This window comes from Leucoraja erinacea, chromosome 9 (assembly GCF_028641065.1).
Source record: "Leucoraja erinacea ecotype New England chromosome 9, Leri_hhj_1, whole genome shotgun sequence".
Taxonomy (NCBI): domain Eukaryota; kingdom Metazoa; phylum Chordata; class Chondrichthyes; order Rajiformes; family Rajidae; genus Leucoraja; species Leucoraja erinaceus.
In genome coordinates this window covers 60,983,927-61,004,584 of record NC_073385.1, presented here as the reverse complement: position 1 = coordinate 61,004,584, position 20,658 = coordinate 60,983,927, and the positions used below count along the sequence as shown (strand labels likewise).

At 45.5% G+C, this 20,658-nt stretch overlaps 1 protein-coding gene and 1 long non-coding RNA gene across 2 annotated transcripts in view; one reads left to right on the top strand and one right to left on the bottom strand.

Moving 5' to 3' along the window:
- The window catches only part of rad51b (RAD51 paralog B), a 569,504-nt gene extending 559,753 nt beyond the window's left edge, over nucleotides 1-9,751 (bottom strand). Inside the window, exons 1-5 of the mRNA XM_055640974.1 lie at nucleotides 9,669-9,751; nucleotides 7,360-7,445; nucleotides 6,045-6,158; nucleotides 4,299-4,415; nucleotides 1,513-1,649 (exon numbers count right to left, since the gene is read on the bottom strand). Of these exons, the coding sequence (XP_055496949.1) occupies nucleotides 1,513-1,649; nucleotides 4,299-4,415; nucleotides 6,045-6,158; nucleotides 7,360-7,445; nucleotides 9,669-9,681 (467 nt within the window). The 5' untranslated portion in view covers nucleotides 9,682-9,751. The remainder of the gene's footprint in view (nucleotides 1-1,512; nucleotides 1,650-4,298; nucleotides 4,416-6,044; nucleotides 6,159-7,359; nucleotides 7,446-9,668) is intronic.
- A 243-nt stretch (nucleotides 9,752-9,994) lies between these two features.
- LOC129700466 (uncharacterized) overlaps nucleotides 9,995-20,658 on the top strand; it is a 28,731-nt gene continuing 18,067 nt past the window's right edge. Inside the window, exons 1-3 of the long non-coding RNA XR_008724063.1 lie at nucleotides 9,995-10,551; nucleotides 19,435-19,523; nucleotides 20,420-20,635. This is a non-coding gene — a long non-coding RNA (uncharacterized LOC129700466). The remainder of the gene's footprint in view (nucleotides 10,552-19,434; nucleotides 19,524-20,419; nucleotides 20,636-20,658) is intronic.

The following is a 20,658-nucleotide window of genomic DNA, read 5'->3' as shown; positions in this document are numbered from 1 at the left end:
AACGTCACCTATTCCTTCGTTCCATGGATGCTGTCTCACCCGCTGAGTTTCTCCAGAATTTTTGTCTACCTTATCAAAACCATGTGTGCCACCCCAAATGTTTCCAGAACACTGCAGTCTTTCTCATTCTCAATAGAAAATTGGGTGCTTTGGAAGTATCCTTGACAAGTCTCTGCACTCTAACCCATTAGCAGCAGCCACAGACGATGCAGACCAAACTCAATGGTATGGGTGTGGGTGTTTCTATTGAATTGGTGCAGGCTGGAATAGAATGGGAGTGGGAGAGTGCAGGACTAGAGAGAACATAGCCTCAGAATTAAAGGATGTTCTTTTAGGAAGGAGATGAGGTAGAATTTCCATGGTCAGAGGGTGGTGAATCTGTGGAATTCTTTGCCACAGAAGGCTATGGAAGCAAAGTCAGTGGATATATTTAAGGCAGAGATAGGCAGAATCTTGATTAGGACGGGTGTCAGAGGTTATGGGGCGCAGGCAGGGAATAGAGTTAGGAGGGACAGATAGATCCGCCATGATCGAATGGCGGAGTAGACTTGATGGGCCGAATGGCCTAATTCTACTCCTATCACTTATGATCGTATGCATCCATTCAGGTGAGCATAACAGCAGTTTACATACATTGCTATCGGTTTATTATTGGCAGTGTAATGAGATACAGTGAAGAGTTTTTGTTGCATGCTAGCCATTCATGTCAAATTATACAAGCGTATAATCAACCCACACACAAGTATGACAGGTATTGCAAAGATAAAAATACCAGAGTGCAGTATGTAATGTTACAGCATTGTAGCGTCAACAGTTACAGAGAAAAAAGTCCAACATCTGCATTGAGTCTAGTTGAAAGATCGGTACTGTATCCTAACTCATGGGAGGACTCAAAATGCTCGAGTAACTCAGCGGGTCAGGCAGCATCTTTGGAGAGAATGAATAACTCATGGAAGGACAGTTCTGTAATCTGATAACAGCAGGGAAGCTGTTGCAACGTCGGGGGGGGGGGGGGGGGGGGGGGGGGGGGGGGGGGGGGGGGGGGAATATCCAGGATGAAAAGGGTCCTTGATTATGTGGCATGATTTGACGAGGCAGTGCAAAGTATAGATGAAATCGATGGTGGGGAGGCCAGACTGTGTAACATAACTCTACAATTTCTATAGTCTTATGTAGAAGTGCTCCCAAACCAAGCTGGGATGCACCCTGATACCATGCTTTCTACAATGCATCTGAAAAAGTCTGTAATAGTTGTTGGGGACATGCCGAACATCCTGAGTTGCCTGAGGAAGAAGTGTTAATGTGCTTTTTTGGCAATCTGGTTAGACCAGGGCAAATTGTTGTTGATATTTACACCAAGTAACTGGTAATTTTCTGTGGCAGCTCATGAAACATTGGGTTTATTTTTATTTCTTACTTAAAAGACCACAATAGATTTGAAATTCTCGATTTTTGGTGATACACCATAGTTACTGGGCTTATTATATTAGAAATCTCAGAACCACCTCCCACCTTTCAGCACTAAAAGCAGACTCGGTGTCGATGTAAATCACTGTACCGTCCAAGCCACCCATGCTGATAGGTAAGGTCGCCAACACACTCAACATTATACAGAACTGAGTCTTTCCACAGCCCGAAGGCCCCGTCACCTGAAAACACAGAACCACATTCAAGAATTATTCTAACGGAGGTTAGTTCAAGACCAACAAGATTGCAAAGTCAATATGTTAACCATGCTGTACCAAAGAAGTCATCTTCCAAGTTGAGTTTAGTTTATTGTCACGTGTACCGGGATACAGTGAAAAGCATTTGTTGCATCCTATCCAGCCAACGGAAAGGCAATACATGATCACAATCGAGCCATCCACAGTGTAAAGATACATGATAAAGGAATAACGTTTAGTGCAAGGTAAAGTTCAGTAAAGTCCGATCAAGGATAGTTCCAGAGTTACCAATGAGGTAGATAGTAACTCAGGACTGCTCTCTGGTTGTTGGTCAGATGATTCAGTTGCCTGATAACAGCTGGGAAGAAACTGTCCCTGAATCTGGGGGTGTGCATTTTCACATTTCTATACCTTATGCCTGATGGGAAAGGGGAGACAAGAGACTGACCAACTTCACAATACAAGCTGATTCAGAATACAAAAGACAAAATTAATCAAAGCCTTGCACTTTTGCTTGGAACACTTGTATTGCTCCAAACCAGCAGATTAAAATTAAAATTCAGTAACTTGTTCCACCTAAACATTGTCTTAAAGCTTATTCAGTGGGAAAGTGCGCATTGTGGTACAAACCAGTGGTACCTGGTTGGATTCCTGACCTGTACCCAGCTGCTTCACCCTATCCAGGATACTCAACCTCACCTTAATGCCAGCAGTCATTTAGGTTGTTGAAAGCCGTTGATTGACAGAATGGCCGTGCTGTTGGGCTAGGGATGGATTTGTAAAGATACTACTGTCACTCTACCACAGCAGGATTCAGCGAGATGACTGCAGTCCATAAATATGCTAATGTAACGCATGCACGACGTGCTCGGCCATAAATAGATGCAGTTCATTCTGAACACACCCAATTCCTGCTTCAGCAAGACATTTCCACACAATGAAGGGAATTTCAATTGGTCTTTCTCTCAGGGGAAAGCCCGGTTGGAGAACAACAGTGAATATCAGTCTCATTAAACCATCCAATGGGGATCAGCTGCTACCCACAACATGCAGCTGGACAATCAAAACCCAGATAGACACAAAATGCTGGAGTAACTCAGTGGGACAGGCAGCATCTCTGGATGGAAGGAATGGGTGACATTCAGACTGAGTCTGAAGAAGTGTCTTAACCCGAAACGTCACCAATTCTTTCTCTCCAGAGATGCTGCCTGCCCTGCTGAGTTACTCCAGCATTTTGTGCCTATCTTCGGTTTAAACCAGCATCTGCAGTTCCCTCCTACAACCTCAGTTGGCACGAGGGTATGTCAGTGTTGAAGGTGGACTAAATACTGGGTGGTTCACTTGCGAAGGTAGGGGGAAGATATCAAAAAGCCGAGGGGAAAAAAGCTGAAGGATTTGCATTTCTCGGAAAGGACATGTTACAGAGGGAGATGGGGAAAACTGGGGAAAATGTTTGTTCAATGGGAATATTGGATGATCAAAAAGATTTGTTTGGAGAGGGAACAAAAAAGAAGGAAAATAGAGGGGTTGATATGAATGCTCCTTATTTGAGTGGATAAGGGCTCAGTGTGAACAATTAACAACCACATATTAACTACTAGGCCATGGTTGGGTGGATGGGGTAAGTGGAGGGCAGGATGTTGGGATGAAGAGTGCCATAAACCAAATTACCACAAAGGTAGGAATGATGATGTTTATGAGGGAAGATAGAGAGAGAGAAAAAAAGCTACTCGGGCACCAATGTTTTTTTTCTTGATCGTAAACATCATTCTGTGGAAACCTTTTCCTTCTGACCTGCACAATGTTCAATATTAGGCAATGTATTCAGCCACTGATACAGTCAAGTGTCTGTGTTGGTCACTTGAAGCTCACCTTCAATAGTAAAGTTTTGAAACTCTCAGTTTGTGTGGTGTCGCTCAAGTAACTTTTTCAACCTGAACTCTCTCGCTCAAATAACCTGTACTGGGATGTCATTTCAAGAGAGAGTTAGATTTAGCTCTTAGGGCTAACGGAATCAAGGGATATGGGGGAAAAAGGCAAGAATGGGGTACTGATTTTGGATAATCAGCCATGATCATATTGAATGGCGGTGCTGGTTCGAAGGGCCAAATGGCCGACTCTTGCACTCTTTTCTATGTTTCTATGTCATCAGCTAGTAAGAATAACCACAAAATGCTGGAGTAACACACCCAATTCCTGCTTCAGCAAGACATTTCCACACAATGAACGGAATTTCAATCGGTCTTTCTCTCAGGGGAAAGCCCAGTTGGCGAACAACAGTCAATATCAGTCTTATTAAACCATCCAATAGAGATCAGCTGCTACTCACAGCATGAAACTGGACAACCAAAACCCCAGAGAGACACAAAATGCTGGAGTAACTCAGTGGGACAGGCAGCATCTCTGGAAGGAAGGAATGGGTGACATTCAGACTGAGTCTGAAGAATAGTCTCGACCCGAAACGTCACCCATTCCTTCCCTCCAGAGATGCTGCCTGTCCCGCTGAGTCACTCCAGGATTTTGTGTCCATCTTTGGTGTAAGCCAGCATCTGCAGTTCCCTCCTACACATTATATATAACCAGATGGGGAAGAAATAAGAAGAGTAAGGACCTGGGCAAACCCTTCAACTTTACCTCAGTAAGAGTTCCACAGGCCAATCCACCATGAAGGACCTCATCCAGTTCAGCGAGAGAAGTGGGAAAGAAGGCATTGGTGGGGTGAGAACACCTTTCAGTTTTTATTTCAAGTGCCTGATGAAAGGAAAAAATATATATTTTAAGTTCAAAGTGCATCCCTGGAAAAAAACATCAGTCAAGAATGTACTGTAAAATAACAGCAGGTGGCACAGCGGTATTTTTACTGCCTTACAGCGCCAGAGACCCAGGTTCAATCCCGATTAGGGGTGCTTTCTATACAGAGTTTGCACGTTCTCTCCCTGACCACATGGCTTTTCCCCGGGTGCTCCGGTTTCCTCCCACGCTCCAAAATGTACAGGTTTATAGGTTAATTGGCTTCAGTAAACATTTGACTTGGGCAGCTTACAACCCAACAGTATGAACATAGATTTCTCCCATTTCAAGTAATGCCCTCTTTCCACCTACCAGTTCCACTGTTCGTATCCTTGTATCCCTCTCGGTATCACCTCTTCCCCAGCCAACAATGGGTCATTATGGGCGCCACCCTTCCTTGGTCATCTGTAGCAGGACCTGATTTGTGCTGGCCTTTTGCTATCTCCAGATCACCTCCCCCCCCCCCCCCCCCCCCATCTACTTTTAGTCTGAAGAAATGTTCCAGCCCAAAACAGCACCCATCCTTTTTCTCCAGAGATGCTGCCTGACCTGCTGAGTTACTACAGCACTTTGTGTCTACTTTGTGAATTTCATCCTCAGTTTCTGCCTTTGCCAAGAGGTGGTTCCCGAGAAACGAATGATTACCCATGTTTTCCAAGGTAGTCAAAAATGCTGGACAAACTTAGCGGGTGAGGCAACATCTATGGAGCGAAGGAATAGGTGACGTTTCGGGGCGAGACCCTTCAGGGTCTCGCCCCGAAATGTCACCTATTCCTTCGCTCCACAGATGCTGCCTCACCCGCTGAGTTTCTCCAGCATTTTTTCCACCTTTGATTTTTCCAGCATCTGCAGTTCTTTCTTACCTATGTTTCCCAGTGCTCTCTTTGAAACTTGACTGTCAGAGAGCAGTGTAATGGGGGCAGATTGATAGAGAACCTTTGACTTTGTTAGTTGTTGAATGCAAAGCCTACCCTCAGGTTTCAATGAACTAATCACGATGGCTTTGTTTGGTGTTGCGTGCACCAAGGTACAGTTAAAAGCTACTGTTGCGTCCTAACCAATGTGGTGCACACTTCAAACTAGACGCAAACTGTAATTATTGAAATAAAAGGATGTTTGGCTATTGGAATAACATCCAATAATACAGAAAATCTGTAGGTTATGGATGTGGGGCTATTTGTCTTTTACTATTCTAGGTAATTTGCAACAGAAGGTCACAAGAATGCTGCATCACCCAATGGAAATGCTGCAGCAGGTCTTCAAGAGAAAGCTTAAATTCATGATATCAATGCCCAGAAAGATGAAAAATAAGGCATGTAGACCAGGCTCAGAGGTGGCAATTCCCTTTTTGAACCAGCAGATGCACTATGGATCATATGTCCCTCTCTTGGTCCATTTAATGAACAATACAGCAAATATTACACCATTAATGCCTAATAGATCAACTAAGGTTCAATGCCGAAAATCAAGAAGATTTTCATCCTCTAAATTGAGTAAAATACAGACAGAGAAAATCGAAGGCCCGGAATGGGAGGAACAAGAATGGGAGCAATAACGTCACACAGTGAGTTTAACGGTGAATTTACTTACAGTGATCATTTTTGGGGCACAAGCCTTGCTGACAGTTTTTGCCAATGCATAAACCTTGTGAATATTCTGCCCTGTGAGCCTCATCAACTCCAGAGGTGACAGGGATAGAAAATCCTGTTAAAAACAAAGGAGAGATCTTAAATTCTCAATTATAATGTTTTTTAAGGAGAACAGATAGGAAAATCAGAGGTGGGCGGGACTGCAGTAAACAAGGATATATACATAACTATTAAGTACTTTAAGAAACATGTTATAGACTTTTTATATGCCCCACAAAAAGCAATCAAATTTGAAATTTTCTATTCAACCTTCTTAGATGTGCTCATTAATTATCAACAAGCAATTTCAAAATAAGCTCTCTGATTACTAAACAGAAATAGAGTCAAGGTTCAGGTTTATTATTGTCACGTGTACCGAGGCACAGAGAAAAACTTTGTTTTGCATGCTGTCCAAACAGATCAGATATACCATACATAAATAAAGTTCAAACTCAAATACAATCGATAAAGCAAAGGGGAAGATACAAAGTACAGAATATAGTTGTCAGCATTGTAGCGCATCAGTTCCATAGATAAATTCCAAGAGTCAAGAGTGTTTAATTGTCATATTAATGGACATATTAATGCCAGCAATGGAACAATGAAATTCTGACTTGCAGTAGCTTTACAGGCCCACTATCACAATTATACAACAAATACACAGCAATCAATAGTACAATAATAATCTGTAATATTTGATAACAAGACCATAATAGTGCAAACCTGCAGCACTAGTGCAACCTAAACAAAATCCCTAGTAGATCATTGCTGAAGTAGGGTGCGGTGTAGTGCAAGAAGGGTCTCAACCCAAAACGTCACCCATTCCTTTTCTCCAGAGATGCTGCCTGACCCACTGAGTTACACCAGCTTTTTGTGTCTATCTTCAGTTTGAACCAGCATCTGCACTTCCTTTCTACACATAGTTCAAGAGCCTGATGGTTACTGGGAAGAAGTGGTTCTTGAACCTGGAGGTCACCGTTCTCAGGTTCGTGTACTGCCATCCCTATGGTAACAAAGTTACCAAATCAGTTCATGATGCAATCAGTCAGTATGAAGTCTACTATACACCTGTCAAGGTTCAAAGGAGTATTCCGCAACAGACTGAATCTCCTCAATCTTCTGAGGGAGTGGAGGCGTGATTGCATCAATGTGATGAGGCCAGGACAAAACATCAGAAATGTGCACATCCAGGAACTGGAAGAAAATGTTGTTGCTGCGTGCAATAGCTTTCTACCACTTCTTGTGTTTACTGTAACATCATCCAGTCATTGCCTTACCCGACAGTTGACAATCTGATGTTTAGAAAGCCTCTCGCATAAATCCAAAGGCAATCCAGTCCTCTTCAACATTTTATTAGCCATGCCTATAGTTTAGAAAAATTATATTAGATTCAGATTAATTTAACCACACCATTACATGGATAACTATCTGCATTTATTTATGCTGATGTGAGCGGAAACATTATTGAGCCTCTTGCTGAGGTGAACAGTGACATAGGTTTCAGTGTTGCTCCCTCACAGCAACAGGGGTTAGACAAGTGAGTATATCACCATCATCGGCACTGCTGGGGAACAAACTGCGAAGATGCTGGTGGATGCTCCACTGGTGTCCTGGATCACCAACTACCTGACCGGACGACCGCAGTATGTCAGGCTACAGAACTGTGTCTCAAACATGGTGGCGATCAACACAGGAGCCCCACAGGGGACGGTCCTCTCTCCCTTCCTGTTCACCATCTACACCTCGGACTTCAGATACAACTCGGACTCCTGCCACCTGCAGAAGTCTTTGGATGTCTCTGCAAATGCGGGCTGCATCAGTGAGTGGAGGGAAACTGAATACAGAGATGTAGTCAATGACAATACCGACATGACTAAGGAGTCAGTGGTGGACTTTGCCCACCACTCCTGCCCCGTCGCCATCAAGTGTGTGGATGTGCAGTTTACCCAAGACTACAAATATCTTAATGTTTACCTGGACAGCAAACTGGACTGGTCCAGGAACGTTGAGGCACTGTATAAGAAGGGACAGAGCAATCTGTACTTTCTGAGGAGGCTCTGCTCTTTCAAAGTCTGCAGTATAATGCTGCAGATTGATGGCCAGTACCAGCTTCTATACTATCATGTGCTGGGGTAGCAAGACGAAGGCCGTGGACACCAACAGAATCAACACGCTCATCAGAAAGGCTGGCTCCGTCCTGGGAGTGGAGTTGGATTCATTGGAGGTGCTCATAAAGGAGGATGCTCCACAAATGGCGGGGCATCTTGGACAATACCACACTGGTCAATCCAAGGAGCACCTTCAGCAACAGACTTTAGACCAATCACGTTAGCTGATCTGATCATGTCTGTGTTCCACCAAGATGCAGTATCGAACACCACAGGAGATCCTTTTGTCCCTGTGGCTAACAAACTATACAACTACCCCCCCCCCCCCCCCCCCCCCCATTCTGTGGTGGGGTTGATTGACTCCCCCTCCCCCAAAATCTTTGTACATCCATCATCCTGGACTTTTCCACTCAATAACTACATTTCATGTTTGTTACATATGTGCCATGCAATAACTGGTCACTTAAATTGCATTATAATTATAATGCACATAATACTTTCAACGCCTTGTAACTGTTTCTTTTGACTGTTGGCAGACCAATTTCCCTCTGGGATAAATGACGTTATATTGTACCCTATTCTACATGATCTGCCTAGGACCTCATGGAGTGGTTACTGAATGTGTGGGTTTATTTCCACGTGCCCAGGATGTGCTGGTAGATTGATTAGCTGCAGTAATTGCCCTCCAGTGGTGCTATTCTCCTTTCCCACCCCGAGCCCTCCTAAAGTAAACCACTACCTCCTTAGTCTTGTTGGTGTTAAGCTGCAGGGGGAGGAGTTGTGGATTGTACACCCCCACTGATTCTGGGCTTCCCCAAGCCCCCTCCCCCGGACTCTGACATCCCCAATGCCAAGCTCCCTACCCACCCTCCCCTCCCCAACTACGGGCTCCCTCCTTCCCTGCAACAACCCAAAACTTCTAGTTCATCATACATGCAGGTAATGGCCCTTGGCCCCGATACCTGTCCCCACTCTGGGGACCACTGTTCCCTCCCCCCTGATACCCGCCCCCTGTGCCCTGCCCCCAGTCTCCACTCCCCCAATCTCACAGTCCCCAATCTCCAAGTCCCCCAGTTCTCCACTCTTCAGCCCCCCTGATACTCGTCCTCAGTCACCTGGTCCCCAGCCAGTGTCACCTTGCTGCCCCCTGATGCCCACACCCTTGTCCCCAGCCAGTGCCACCTTGCTGCCCCTTGTCCCCACCCAGTGCCACCTTGCTGCCCCCCTTGTCCCCAGCCAGTGCCACCTTGCTGCCCCCCTTGTCCCCAGCCAGTGCCGTCTTGCTGCTTCCCCCCTGGTCTTACTTCACACCTGGTACCCACACCTGGTCCCCAGCCAGTGCCGTCTTGCTGCCCCTTGTCCCCAGCCAGTGCCACCTTGCTGCCCCTTGTCCCCAGCCAGTGCCGTCTTGCTTCCCCCCCGGTACCCACACCCGGTCCCCGCTATGGGATCTCCGGTCCCCAACATCCAGCCCGTACCTGCGCCAGACATGAGCCGCGATGCGAGGACTACGCTCCCATTGGTCAGCTCCTTCAGCAGAGCGGTCCAATCGGCGCGACGGACAGATAATACGGTCCAGTCGCGCAGTGAGAGCGTCTCCGCCATTGGTCGGCGGTGCGTGGCTCCGCAGCCAATCACCGCCATGACAGCGGAAGAGCGCTCGCATTGTTGTCCAATCACAACCGTGTGGGGGCGGTTACGTCAGTTGGCGGCGGTTAGGCGCACGCGCGTGATTTCCCCATCCCCCCCATCCTGCCGGTTGCCATGGTGACGGGTCCATTCGTGAAGTCGCCATGGGCGGCGCCACCTCCACCAGGGAGCCGCTCCCAGCACCTCCACCAGGGAGCCCTCCATCGGGGAGCCGCTCCCGCCACCTCCACCAGGGAGCCCTCCATCAGGGAGCCGCTCCCGCCACCTCCACCAGGGAGCCCTCCACCAGGGAGCCCTCCACCAGGGAGCCGCTCCCGCCACCTCCACCAGGGAGCCCTCCATCAGGGAGCCGCTCCCGCCACCTCCACCAGGGAGCCCTCCACCAGAGAGCCGCTCCCAGGGCCGGCGCTCTCGATCCTGTGAGGAAGCGTCTGGACCAGACAGATGGCAATGGCAGCTGAGCAACTTGTAGGTAGCACCAGGGAGACGCCTAGTATAGAACTATGTTGAAGGTCTGCGTGGTCAACCCTCCCACAGTTTAGCGAGAGATTGAAGAGCGTCTTAAATCTCCCAATCCCGAAGAACAATGAAGAACGTCTTCCACCCCAAGCCCTTCCTTCCTTGTCGCTTTCCCCAACGTATGTCGGGTGACATGGACGTCTGCACGGTAGGGCGGCGGAAACCCCTCCAGCTTCTCCGCTTCAGCCGCAAGTGAGTGACTCTCCAATGCACAATGGCCCGAGATGTCTCTTTCCTTCAGTTGATGTGGGTTCCCACTGCTGTAGCAGATGGATCCCTCGCCTGTGCAGTTCTGCTCCTACTCCCCAGACGGAACAAGGATAGAGTTCACCTGTTCCTTTTCTCCAGAGATGCTGTCTGACCCGCGGAGTTACTCCATCACTTTGTGTCTATCCAGAGTTCCCCTGAACTTCACCTTTCACCCCACCAGCCTCTGCATCCAACCCATCATTCTACAACAATTCAGCCACATTGAATGTGATCCCATACGTCGCATTGTCCTATCCCCTCGCTCATTCACTTCCCACAGAGACTGCGACTTCTGCAACTCGTCCCTTCCCATCCAAACCAACCCCCGCTCTGCGCGATGTTTTCCCTGTAACCGCATGAGATGTGACACCTGTTCCTACTTCCTCCGTAACATCCATCCAGGGACCCAAGCTGTCCTTCAAGGTGAGACAGGGGTTCATGTGCATCCACCTCGAACCTCATCTACCGCATTCGTTGTTCCCGATGTGACCTCCTTTGCTTCAGAAAGACCAAGCGTAGACAAGGCGACTGTTTTGCCGAACACTTACACTTTCAATTTTTTTTTTCAATTTTTTGTTTAAAAAAAAAAAAAAAATTTGATTGAAATTGAAAAAAATGTTTTGCCGAACACTTACACTTGGTCCCCCAAGGCGTGCAGGATCTCTTGGTTGATAACCATTTTAAACACTTCCCATTCTCATACTGACCTTTCTGTTCTGGGCCTCCTCCATTGCCAGAGTGAAGCCACACACAAACATACTTTTATTTTCTTCCCTGCCCCCTCCCTATCCAACTATAGTCTTTCCTCCACATTTTCTATCCCTACCTTGTTATCTCACACCTTTTGTCTTTTCTCTGGAATTTGTCCAACTATCTGGTAATCAACCCCCCTCACCTCTATCCACCTATAACTTGTCAGACTTTGTCCTGCCCCCACCTCTCTTCCAGCTCTCTGCCCACTATAATCAGACTAAAGAAGAGTCCTGACCCAAAACTGGGCCATGTTCTCAAGACATGCTGCATAACACACAGATTTACTCCAGCACCTGTTTTTTTGTTGTTGTTGTAAACCAGCATCTGCAGTTCCCTCTGCCTACCAATTACTGGCAGAGGAATTGCTTTCCATAAGGCTTTAAACCTTGCCCTTTACTCATGGAATATATCAGCAAAGCTACTTGAGTGGGATCTGAACTTTGACTCAGAAAATAGATCCTTTTTATTTTGTTTATAGAGTGTGGGTGTCACTGAAAATGGCAGATTCTCCTCATGTTGCTGAACTGAGGCAGTTAGGGTTCAAGATTCAAGAGAGTTTATTGTCAGTTGTCCCAGATAGAACAATGAAATTCTTGCTTTGCTTCAGCACAACAGAATGTATATAGTAGGCATTAATAAATACAGAACAGAACAGATCAGTGTGACCATATACCAATGAATATATATATATAAACACACATAAATAAACAGATAAAGTGCATTGGGCTACTTAACGATCAGAGTTTTGTTTGAGTTGAGTTTAATAGCCTGATGGCTGTGGGGAAGTAGCTATTCCTGAACCTGGATGTTGCAGATTTCAGGCTCCTGTACCTTCTACCTGAAGGCAGCGGGGAAATGAGTGAGTGGCCAGGATGGTATGGGTCTTTGATGATATTGGCAGCCTTTTTGAGGCAACGACTGTGATAGATCCCCTCGATGGTGGGGAGGTCAGAGCCAATGATGGACTGGGCAGTGTTTACAACTTTTTGCAGTCTTTTACGCTCCTGGGCGCTCAAGTTGCCGAACCAAGCCATGATGCAACTGGTCAGCATGCTCTCTACAGTGCACTTGTAGAAGTTTGAGAGAGTCCTCCTTGACATACCGACTCTCTGTAATCTTCTCAGGAAGTAGAGGCGCTGATGTGCTTTCTTTATAATTGCATCCGTGTTCTCGGACCAGGAGAGATCTTCAGAGATATGCACGCCCAGTAATTTGAAGCTCTTGACCCTCTCCACCATCGACCCGTTGATATAAACGGGACTATGGGTCCCCATACTACCCTTCCAAAGTCCACAATCAGTTTCTTGGTTTTGCTGGCACCATTTGGTCAAACGGTCGATCTCACTTCTATACTCTAACTCATCTCCATCAGTAATACAGTGGTGTCGTGAGCGAACGTGATGATGGAGTTCACACTATGACCGGCTACATAGTCAGTGAGTGAGTACAGCAGGGGGCTGAGCACGCAGCCTTGAGGTGCTCCCGTGCTGATTGTTATCGAGGCTGACACATTTCCACCAATATGGACAGAATGTGGTCTGTGAATGAGGAAGTCGAGGATCCAATTGCAGAGGGATGCGCAGAGACCCAGTTCTGCGAGTTTGGTAACCAGCTTGGAGGGGATGATTGTGTTAAATGCCGAGCTGTAGTCAATGAATTACAGCCTGACATATGAGTTTTTGTTGTCCAAGTGGTCCAGAGCGGAGTGGAGAGCCAGCGAGATCGCATCCACCGTTGATCTGTTGTGGCGGTAAGCGAACTACAGTGGGTCCACGTTTTTCTCGAGATATTAGATGATTTGCGCCATGATCAACCTCTCAAAGCACTTCTTCACCACCGATGTTAGTGCCACTGGTCGATAGTCAGTGAGGCACGTCACCTTGCTCTTATTGGGCACCGGTATAATTGATGCCCTTTTAAAGCAGGTGGGAACCTCAGACCTCAGAAGTGAGGTTGAAAATGTCCGTAAAAACACCAGCCAGTTGGTCCACACAGGTTTTTTAGAACACGACCAGGTATGCCATCAGGTCCAGGCGCTCTCTGGGGGTTCACTCCTCTGAAGGATTTTCTGACGTCGACCTTTGTGATCGTGACCGAAACACCATCACAGCGAATAGGAGCTCGAGAAGGCACATCAGTGTTCTCCCTATCAAAGCGTGCGTAAAACACATTGAGCTCGTCAGGGAGTGAAATTTCATTGACATGTGTGCTGCCTCCTGATTTCGCCTTGTAGGAGGTGATTGCATTCAGGCCCCGACACAGCTGCCGAACATCTGTCTCATCCACCAGCTCCACATTGGCGTGACTGCAGTTCAATGCCAGGCAGATTTCCATCCCTGATGATATGCATGAACCAGATCTATTTGTACAACAATTCAGGCTTTTTCATGACCGTTTTTCTTTTAAATTGCACGTATTTGTTTGCTTGAAATTGCTCAGATGCCTTGAATTTGTGGACATATTCATTAATACCCTTACCATTAATATACATTAATGAGTTAGATGAAGGGATTAAAAGTAACATTAGCAAATTTGCAGATTACACAAAGCTGGGTGGCAGTGTGAACTGTGAAGAGGATGCCATGAGGATGCAGGGTGACCTGGACAGGTTGGGTGAGTGTGCAGATGCATGGCAGATGCAGTATAATGTGGATAAATGTGAGGTTACCACTTTGGTGGCAAGTACACAAAGGCAGATTCTGAATAGTGTCACGTTATGAAAACGGGAAGTATAACGAGACCTGGGTGTCCTTGTGCGTCAGTCATTGAAAGTAAGCATGCAGGTACAGGAGACAGTGAAGAAAGCTAATGACATGTTGGCCTTCATAATGAGAAGAGTTGAGTATAAGAGCAAAGGTCCTTCTGCGGTTGTACAGGGCCCTGGTGAGACCACACCTGGAGTATTGTGTGCAGTTTTGGTCTCCTAATTTGAGGAAGGACATTTGTGCTATTAAGGGAGTGCAGCGTAGGTTCACAAAGTTAATTCCCGGGATGGCGGGACCGTTATATGATGAAATAATGGAAAACATATAAAATTATTAAAGGATTGGACACGCTAGATGCAGGAAACATGTTCCTGATGTTGGAGGAGTCCAGAACCAGGGCCACAGTTTAAGAATAATGGGTAGGCCATTTAGAACTGAGATGAGGAAAACCTTTTCACCCAGAGAGTTGTGAATTTGCGGAATTCTCTGCCTCAGAAGGCAGTGGAGGCAGATTCACTGGATGCATTTGAAATAGAGTTAGATAGAGCTCTTAGGGCTAGTGGAATCAAGGGAAATAGGGAGAAGGCAGGAATGGGATACTGATTGTGGATGATCAGCCGTGATCACATTAGATCGAAGGGACGAATGGGCTACTCCTGCACCTATTGTCTATGTATCTATCTATGTAACCCAGATCAATAGACCCATATGTTACACAGACCAAGCCACAGACCCATTGCCAAGTGTGATCAAAAGAAGAAGCTTATTTCCTTAATATTTCACAATGGTGGATACCAGGGATGTGATGCTGAGGCTTTATAAAGGCACTGGTCAGACTGCATTCGGAGTATTGTGAGCGGTTTTCGGCCCCATATCTGAGGGACGTACAGGCATTGTAGGGAGTCCAGAGGAGGTTTACGAGAATGATCGAAGGGATGATTGGGTTAATGCACGATGAGCGTTTGATGGTTCTGGGCCTTTATTTGCTGAGGTTTAGAAGGATGAGGTGGGATCTCTCAAAAGGTGAAACTTACCAAATAGTGAAAAGCCTGGATAAAGTGGATGTGGAGTGGATGTTTCCACTTGTGGTAAAGTCTAGGACCCGAGGCCACAGCCTCAAAATAAAATAATAGAAAGGAGGAATTTCTTTAGCTGAAGGGTGGTGAATCTGTGGAATCCAATGCCACAGACGGCTGTGGAGGCCGTCATTTGGTATATATTTAAAGTGGATTGGCAGGTTCTTAATTAGTAAGGGTGTCAAAGGTTACAGGGAAAAGGTAGGAGAATGGGGTTGTGAAGGCAAGATAGATCAGCCGTGATTGAACGGCAGAGTGGATTTGATGGGCTGAATGGCCTTCTACTCCTATAACTTAGGAACTTGTGAAACTGTGGGGGAGATTCAGCCATCATTTTGTTCAGACATGCCAATGTTTAATGGGACTTTGTGGCAGCCGAGATGAAAACCTGGGCTTGTGATCCCCAAAGTGACCAAAGGACATGTTTTCAAAATCCATTGTAGTCTCACATTGGGGAACCCCCAAAACTGATTCAAGTAAGGAATGTCGCTCTAGGAAGCACTCAAGTAGACATTCTGCCTAGCAACAAGACTGGTAATCCTTCTCGAGATCCATGTTATATCTCTGTTGTCCATCCACACTCCAACATAGGAGGAACACTGTACTGCACTAGCGCTGCTGTCATGTGGCCAATGGCTCTCATCTATGGATGCATGCAGCTCTACTTTCCATTAAAGATGTTCAGAAGTGCACAACAAATTTTAGACTCCAACCAATCTCTAGACACATTAGCATTTCACATTTCACATTTCACATTTGAATTCTTAGCTCACTATTTCTACAAAAGATAAAAAACAAAAACTAACGGAGATGCAAGAGACCATAGGTGCTTGAATCTTGAGCACAAAACAAACTGTTTCGTTTAGTTTCAAGATACAGCATGGAAATAGCCCCTTTAGCCCACCGGGTCAGTGCTGACTACCCATACACTAGTTCTATCCTACACACTAGGGACAATTTTCAGAGGCCAATTAACCCACAAAACCTGAGATAAACACAAAATGCTGGAGTAACTCAACAGGACAGACAGCATCTCTGGATAGAGGGATGGGTGCCGTTTTGGATTGAGACCCTTCTTCAGCCTCGATCTGAAATGTCACCCATTCCTTCTCTCCAGAGGTGCTGCCTTTCCTACTGAGTTACTCCAGCTTTTTGTGTCTATCTTCGGTTTAAACCAGCATCTGCAGTTGCTTCTTACACAACCTACAAACCTGCACATCTTTGTAATGTTGGAGGAAACTGGAGCGCCAGGAGTATACTCACACGGACACGCTAGGTACATATTCAGAATTAAACCCGGGTCTCTGACGCTGTAAGAAGGCAGCAACTCTACCACTGTGCCACCACTAACTCATGGCCAGGTGTGAATAAAAGAACAGTGGCTGCTGAGGAACTCAGCAGGGGTCAGGCAACACCTACAGAAGGGAATAGTCAGACAATGTTTTGGGCTGGGACCCATCCTCAGATTAATGGCTGGTGGAGATAGCTGGTAGAAAGAAGTGAAGGAAGGGGTGGGGCAAGAACGGGCAAGTGATACGTGGATTCAGGGATGGAGGGGTTGAGTGCCAGATGACTCTCATGGTGGAGAGATGGGTGGAGATAGCAACAAAGGCTGGAGAAGTGGAGAAGATTTTCTCTGGAGAAACTAGAGAAGCAAATAAATTGCATTTACATAGAACCGTCGATCATCTTAGCACATCCCAAACCACAAAATCTAGAAGCTAAACTATTTCAAATTGATCAAAATAATTATTTAAAAAATATATGTAATTATCTTGGTGGTGCGGTAAAGCGAGAAAAGTAGCACGGAACAGATTCTAGAGACTGAATGGCTTCCTCTTGTGGTATATACTACTCTATAAATGCTTCATCATCACATCCATCGTTTTAACAGACACCATTATAATGGACTTTGGCTATAGCAGGCGAACTGCCGACGCCACTCCCAGCTTGCACCACCTTCCCTCCGTTTATAAACCCCAGTTTCCAATTCCACACCCGGCTCACAAGGTGCACCAGCGAGCCCTTCTTCACCCACCTCATGGCCCGGTTGAAGCCTCAGTTGTTGCGGCTCACATTATAGCCCCTGGAGACAGCGCTTTCTGCGGGCCGCTGTCACTTACAAGACTTGCTCAGTCACTGTGGGGCTACCTCTCCTCTAACCAGCTGCCGATTCTTCCTTTGTTTTGGCCCCTCCACCTCAGCCTCCTTCTCCCATCGCTTTGTCCATTAGGCCTCTTCCTCCATCCCCCCCCCTCCCGCTCCATCGTCGTTGCCTTCTCCCATCGCTCTGTCCACTTGGCCTCTTCCCCCCCACCGCTGCCTCCTCCTCCTTCTTGCCCAGAGTCGCCAACTTACTCCACCTTGCAAGATATTGGAGACTGCAGGGGAGAAGGAGAAGGAGGTGGAGTGGACAAAGCAAAGGAACAAAGGAAGAAGCAGCAGCTGATGAGAGGGGAGGGAGACCATGATGACTGTCGGTGGCATTGGCCTGAAGAAAGCACTGTGCACAGGGGCTACAATGTGAACCACAACAATAGCCACTTCAACCAGACCGTGCAATAGCTGGTGAAGAAGGGCTTGTGCAGACCAGCGGTATCAATGCCTAATTTTAAGGTGAAACAACACAAAGTACTGGAGTAATTCAGCAGACTGAATCTGTCTGAAAGAGGGTCCAGACATCACCTACCCATGTTTTTCAGAGATGTTGCCTGAACTGCTGAGTTACTCCAGCACTTTGTGTAATAACCAGCAACTGCAGTTCTTTGTTTCAACTACATACAATGATAATAACTTACTTGGTTTTCGCTGACAATCGGCAATAACGGACACCATCTCCCCCCTCCCCCCATGGTCCATTAAAACAAGGGTTTATTCTGCTTATTAATCAAGGTTTACCATGTTAAAAAAAAATTTGCAGGTTAATGCATTTGTTGATAATGATTTGGTTATTTCCATTCATTCTTACTTTTGTCCCATCTTTCATTTCTTTACTTGTCCTACTGTTATTCCTTGTGACTAGCTCCAACACTATGTCATCACTCCTGCCTTCTAACTTGCAGTTCACCTTTCTCTTTAATAATGCTTTCTGACTTTAATAATGTTTTCTTAAATCCTGTACCTACTTAAACTTTGTTTTATCTCAGACTTCTCCCAATGTTGATGTAAAGTCATTCACCTGGACTGTTTTCTTTGTGTCTCCTTCCATGGAAGCTGCCTGACTTAATCTTAATCTGGATTCACGTTAAATATTAAAAATCATATACCAAGTTGCACACCAATCATTCACAAAATTTTGTGTGCAATATTCTGCAAACCACATGGTTTTGCCAATCTTAATGGAGCATTTCTCTGTACGTGACTTTATGCACGTTTTAGGACTTACCGTAGCTCCTTCTTCTCCACATGATGTTTCAAAAAAATATGAAATATTTCTATTTAGGAACTTCCCATGCTCTCAAATATTATGTCTCCTTAAATCCAAACCAGCTTTTCACCTTGGCTGACTTCTGCTTTCTGACATCTGGTTCCCCTCAAAAACATGTTTAACAAAAAAACAACCGTTTTCACACCTGCAAGATTGCCCTAATCATTTTATACCAAACTAAGTTATTTTAAAGTGTGGTCATCGTTAAAGTTTCCACATAGGATCGCTTAAAGATGCCAGTATTATGCTGTTCAGATAACCTTTTTCAGAAATGATTTTGAATCAGTAATAAAAGTAGCCTGGTGACAGAAGAAAACTTGTTTAATCTTCAAAGTAGTTCCATATATGTCTATATCAGTGGACAGACCGGGCCTTGGTTTATCATCCAATAGACCAATCCATTTTAGCAGACATCAGGAGTGGTCTGTAGAATGTCATCTTTAGGTTAAAGGGCTGGTATATACATCAAGTTGCCACCGATTTAGGAGATAGTTTGGCCCATTGAACCTTTGCTCCTCCCAGCATCCCATTATTGCTCCACGAACAATCTGTTCCTTGTTGTGGGAATAGAATACTATCTTTCCAAGCAAGATTTCACACGTCTGTCCCCACCAGCCAGCTCACCGCTGTCCTGTCTCAGCAAAAGCCCACAGATTCCCTCCTCCACTGTGTCCGTTCTTTCCAGCATGCTTATTCGTACATCATCCCCCCCCCCCACCCCTCAGCACCTCTGAGAAAATGAACGGTGTTGTAATAAATGTGCTCAAAATTGCAAAGATTTTGAGGAATAATTAAGGGGAATTCATTTCCACTTGTAGGAGAGATGGTTGACTGAAATTGATACCTTTGTTTTCTCTCTCTGCAGATACTGCCTGAGTTGCTGAGAATTTCCTGCTATTTCTGCCTTATTTCAGACAGCTAGCAGTATTTTGAATTTTGGATGAGGGATTTCAGGTAATTGACAAAAGAGCTAGAGGATGAAGATTCTGTGCTTAATTTTGAGGTTTAGAAGGTCCACAGTAACAGCTGATACTGAATTGCAATGTTGGATGGTGATGCAGACTGTATGTGAGTGAAAGTGTTGCCTGTGTTTTGTAAGTCTCATGACAGCAAAAGCAACTTGTCACTGAATAACAGTGATGGGAATTATGGTGCACTGGTGTCCAGTGTACTTTCAAGGGTCCTATTTAACGGATGATTAACATATTGTGGGTTAACATATGATGAATGTTTGACGGCACTGGGCCTGTACTTGCTGGAGTTTAGAAGGATGAGGGAGGACCTCATTGAAACTTACCGAATAGTGAAAGGCTAGGATAGAGTAAGGATGTTTCCACTAGTAGGAGAGTCTAGGACTAGAGGTCATAGCCTCAGAATTCAAGGTTGTTCTATTAGGAAGGAGATGAGGAGGAATTTCTTTTGTCAGAGGGCGATGAATCTGTGGAATTATTTGCAGCCCATCAATGGATATTTTAAAGGCAGAGATAGATTCTTGATTAGTATGGGTGTTGTGGGTTATGGGGAGAAGGCAGGAGACTGGGGTTAGGGGGAGAGATAGATCAGCCATGATTGAATGGCAGAGTAGACTTGATGGGCTGAATGGCCTCATTCTGCTCTTATCACCTGGCCTCATGATATCAATGCATCTGCAAGACTTTTTTAAAGACCCAGAAAGTTCAACTTATAGAAATCCAGGTGAATTAATTCTACATAAAACACCTCTTTACTTAACAGTGGTAATAAGCCATCATATAAATGAACAAGAGCAGTAACCTCCCCTCCAAAATGCAATGCTTGTTCATATCCAACCACATCTTCATTGTCACTAGTTAAACGTTTTCTGCTTTCAGGGGTCTGTTTAATTGATGTGAAGGGAATTGAAATTCGATTACAAGATGCTCACTTGAAGTCTGGGCTGAACGACAAAAGAGTAAAAAAATTAAAGTTGTACACATCTCTAGTCAAACCACATCTGAAGTAATAAGTTATTTTTGAGCAGCATGTCTGAGGAAGAATACATTAGCTTTGGAGAGGTGAAATGCAGATTCACCTGAATGCCATGGAAGGTAAGACCGTTAAATTGTGAGCA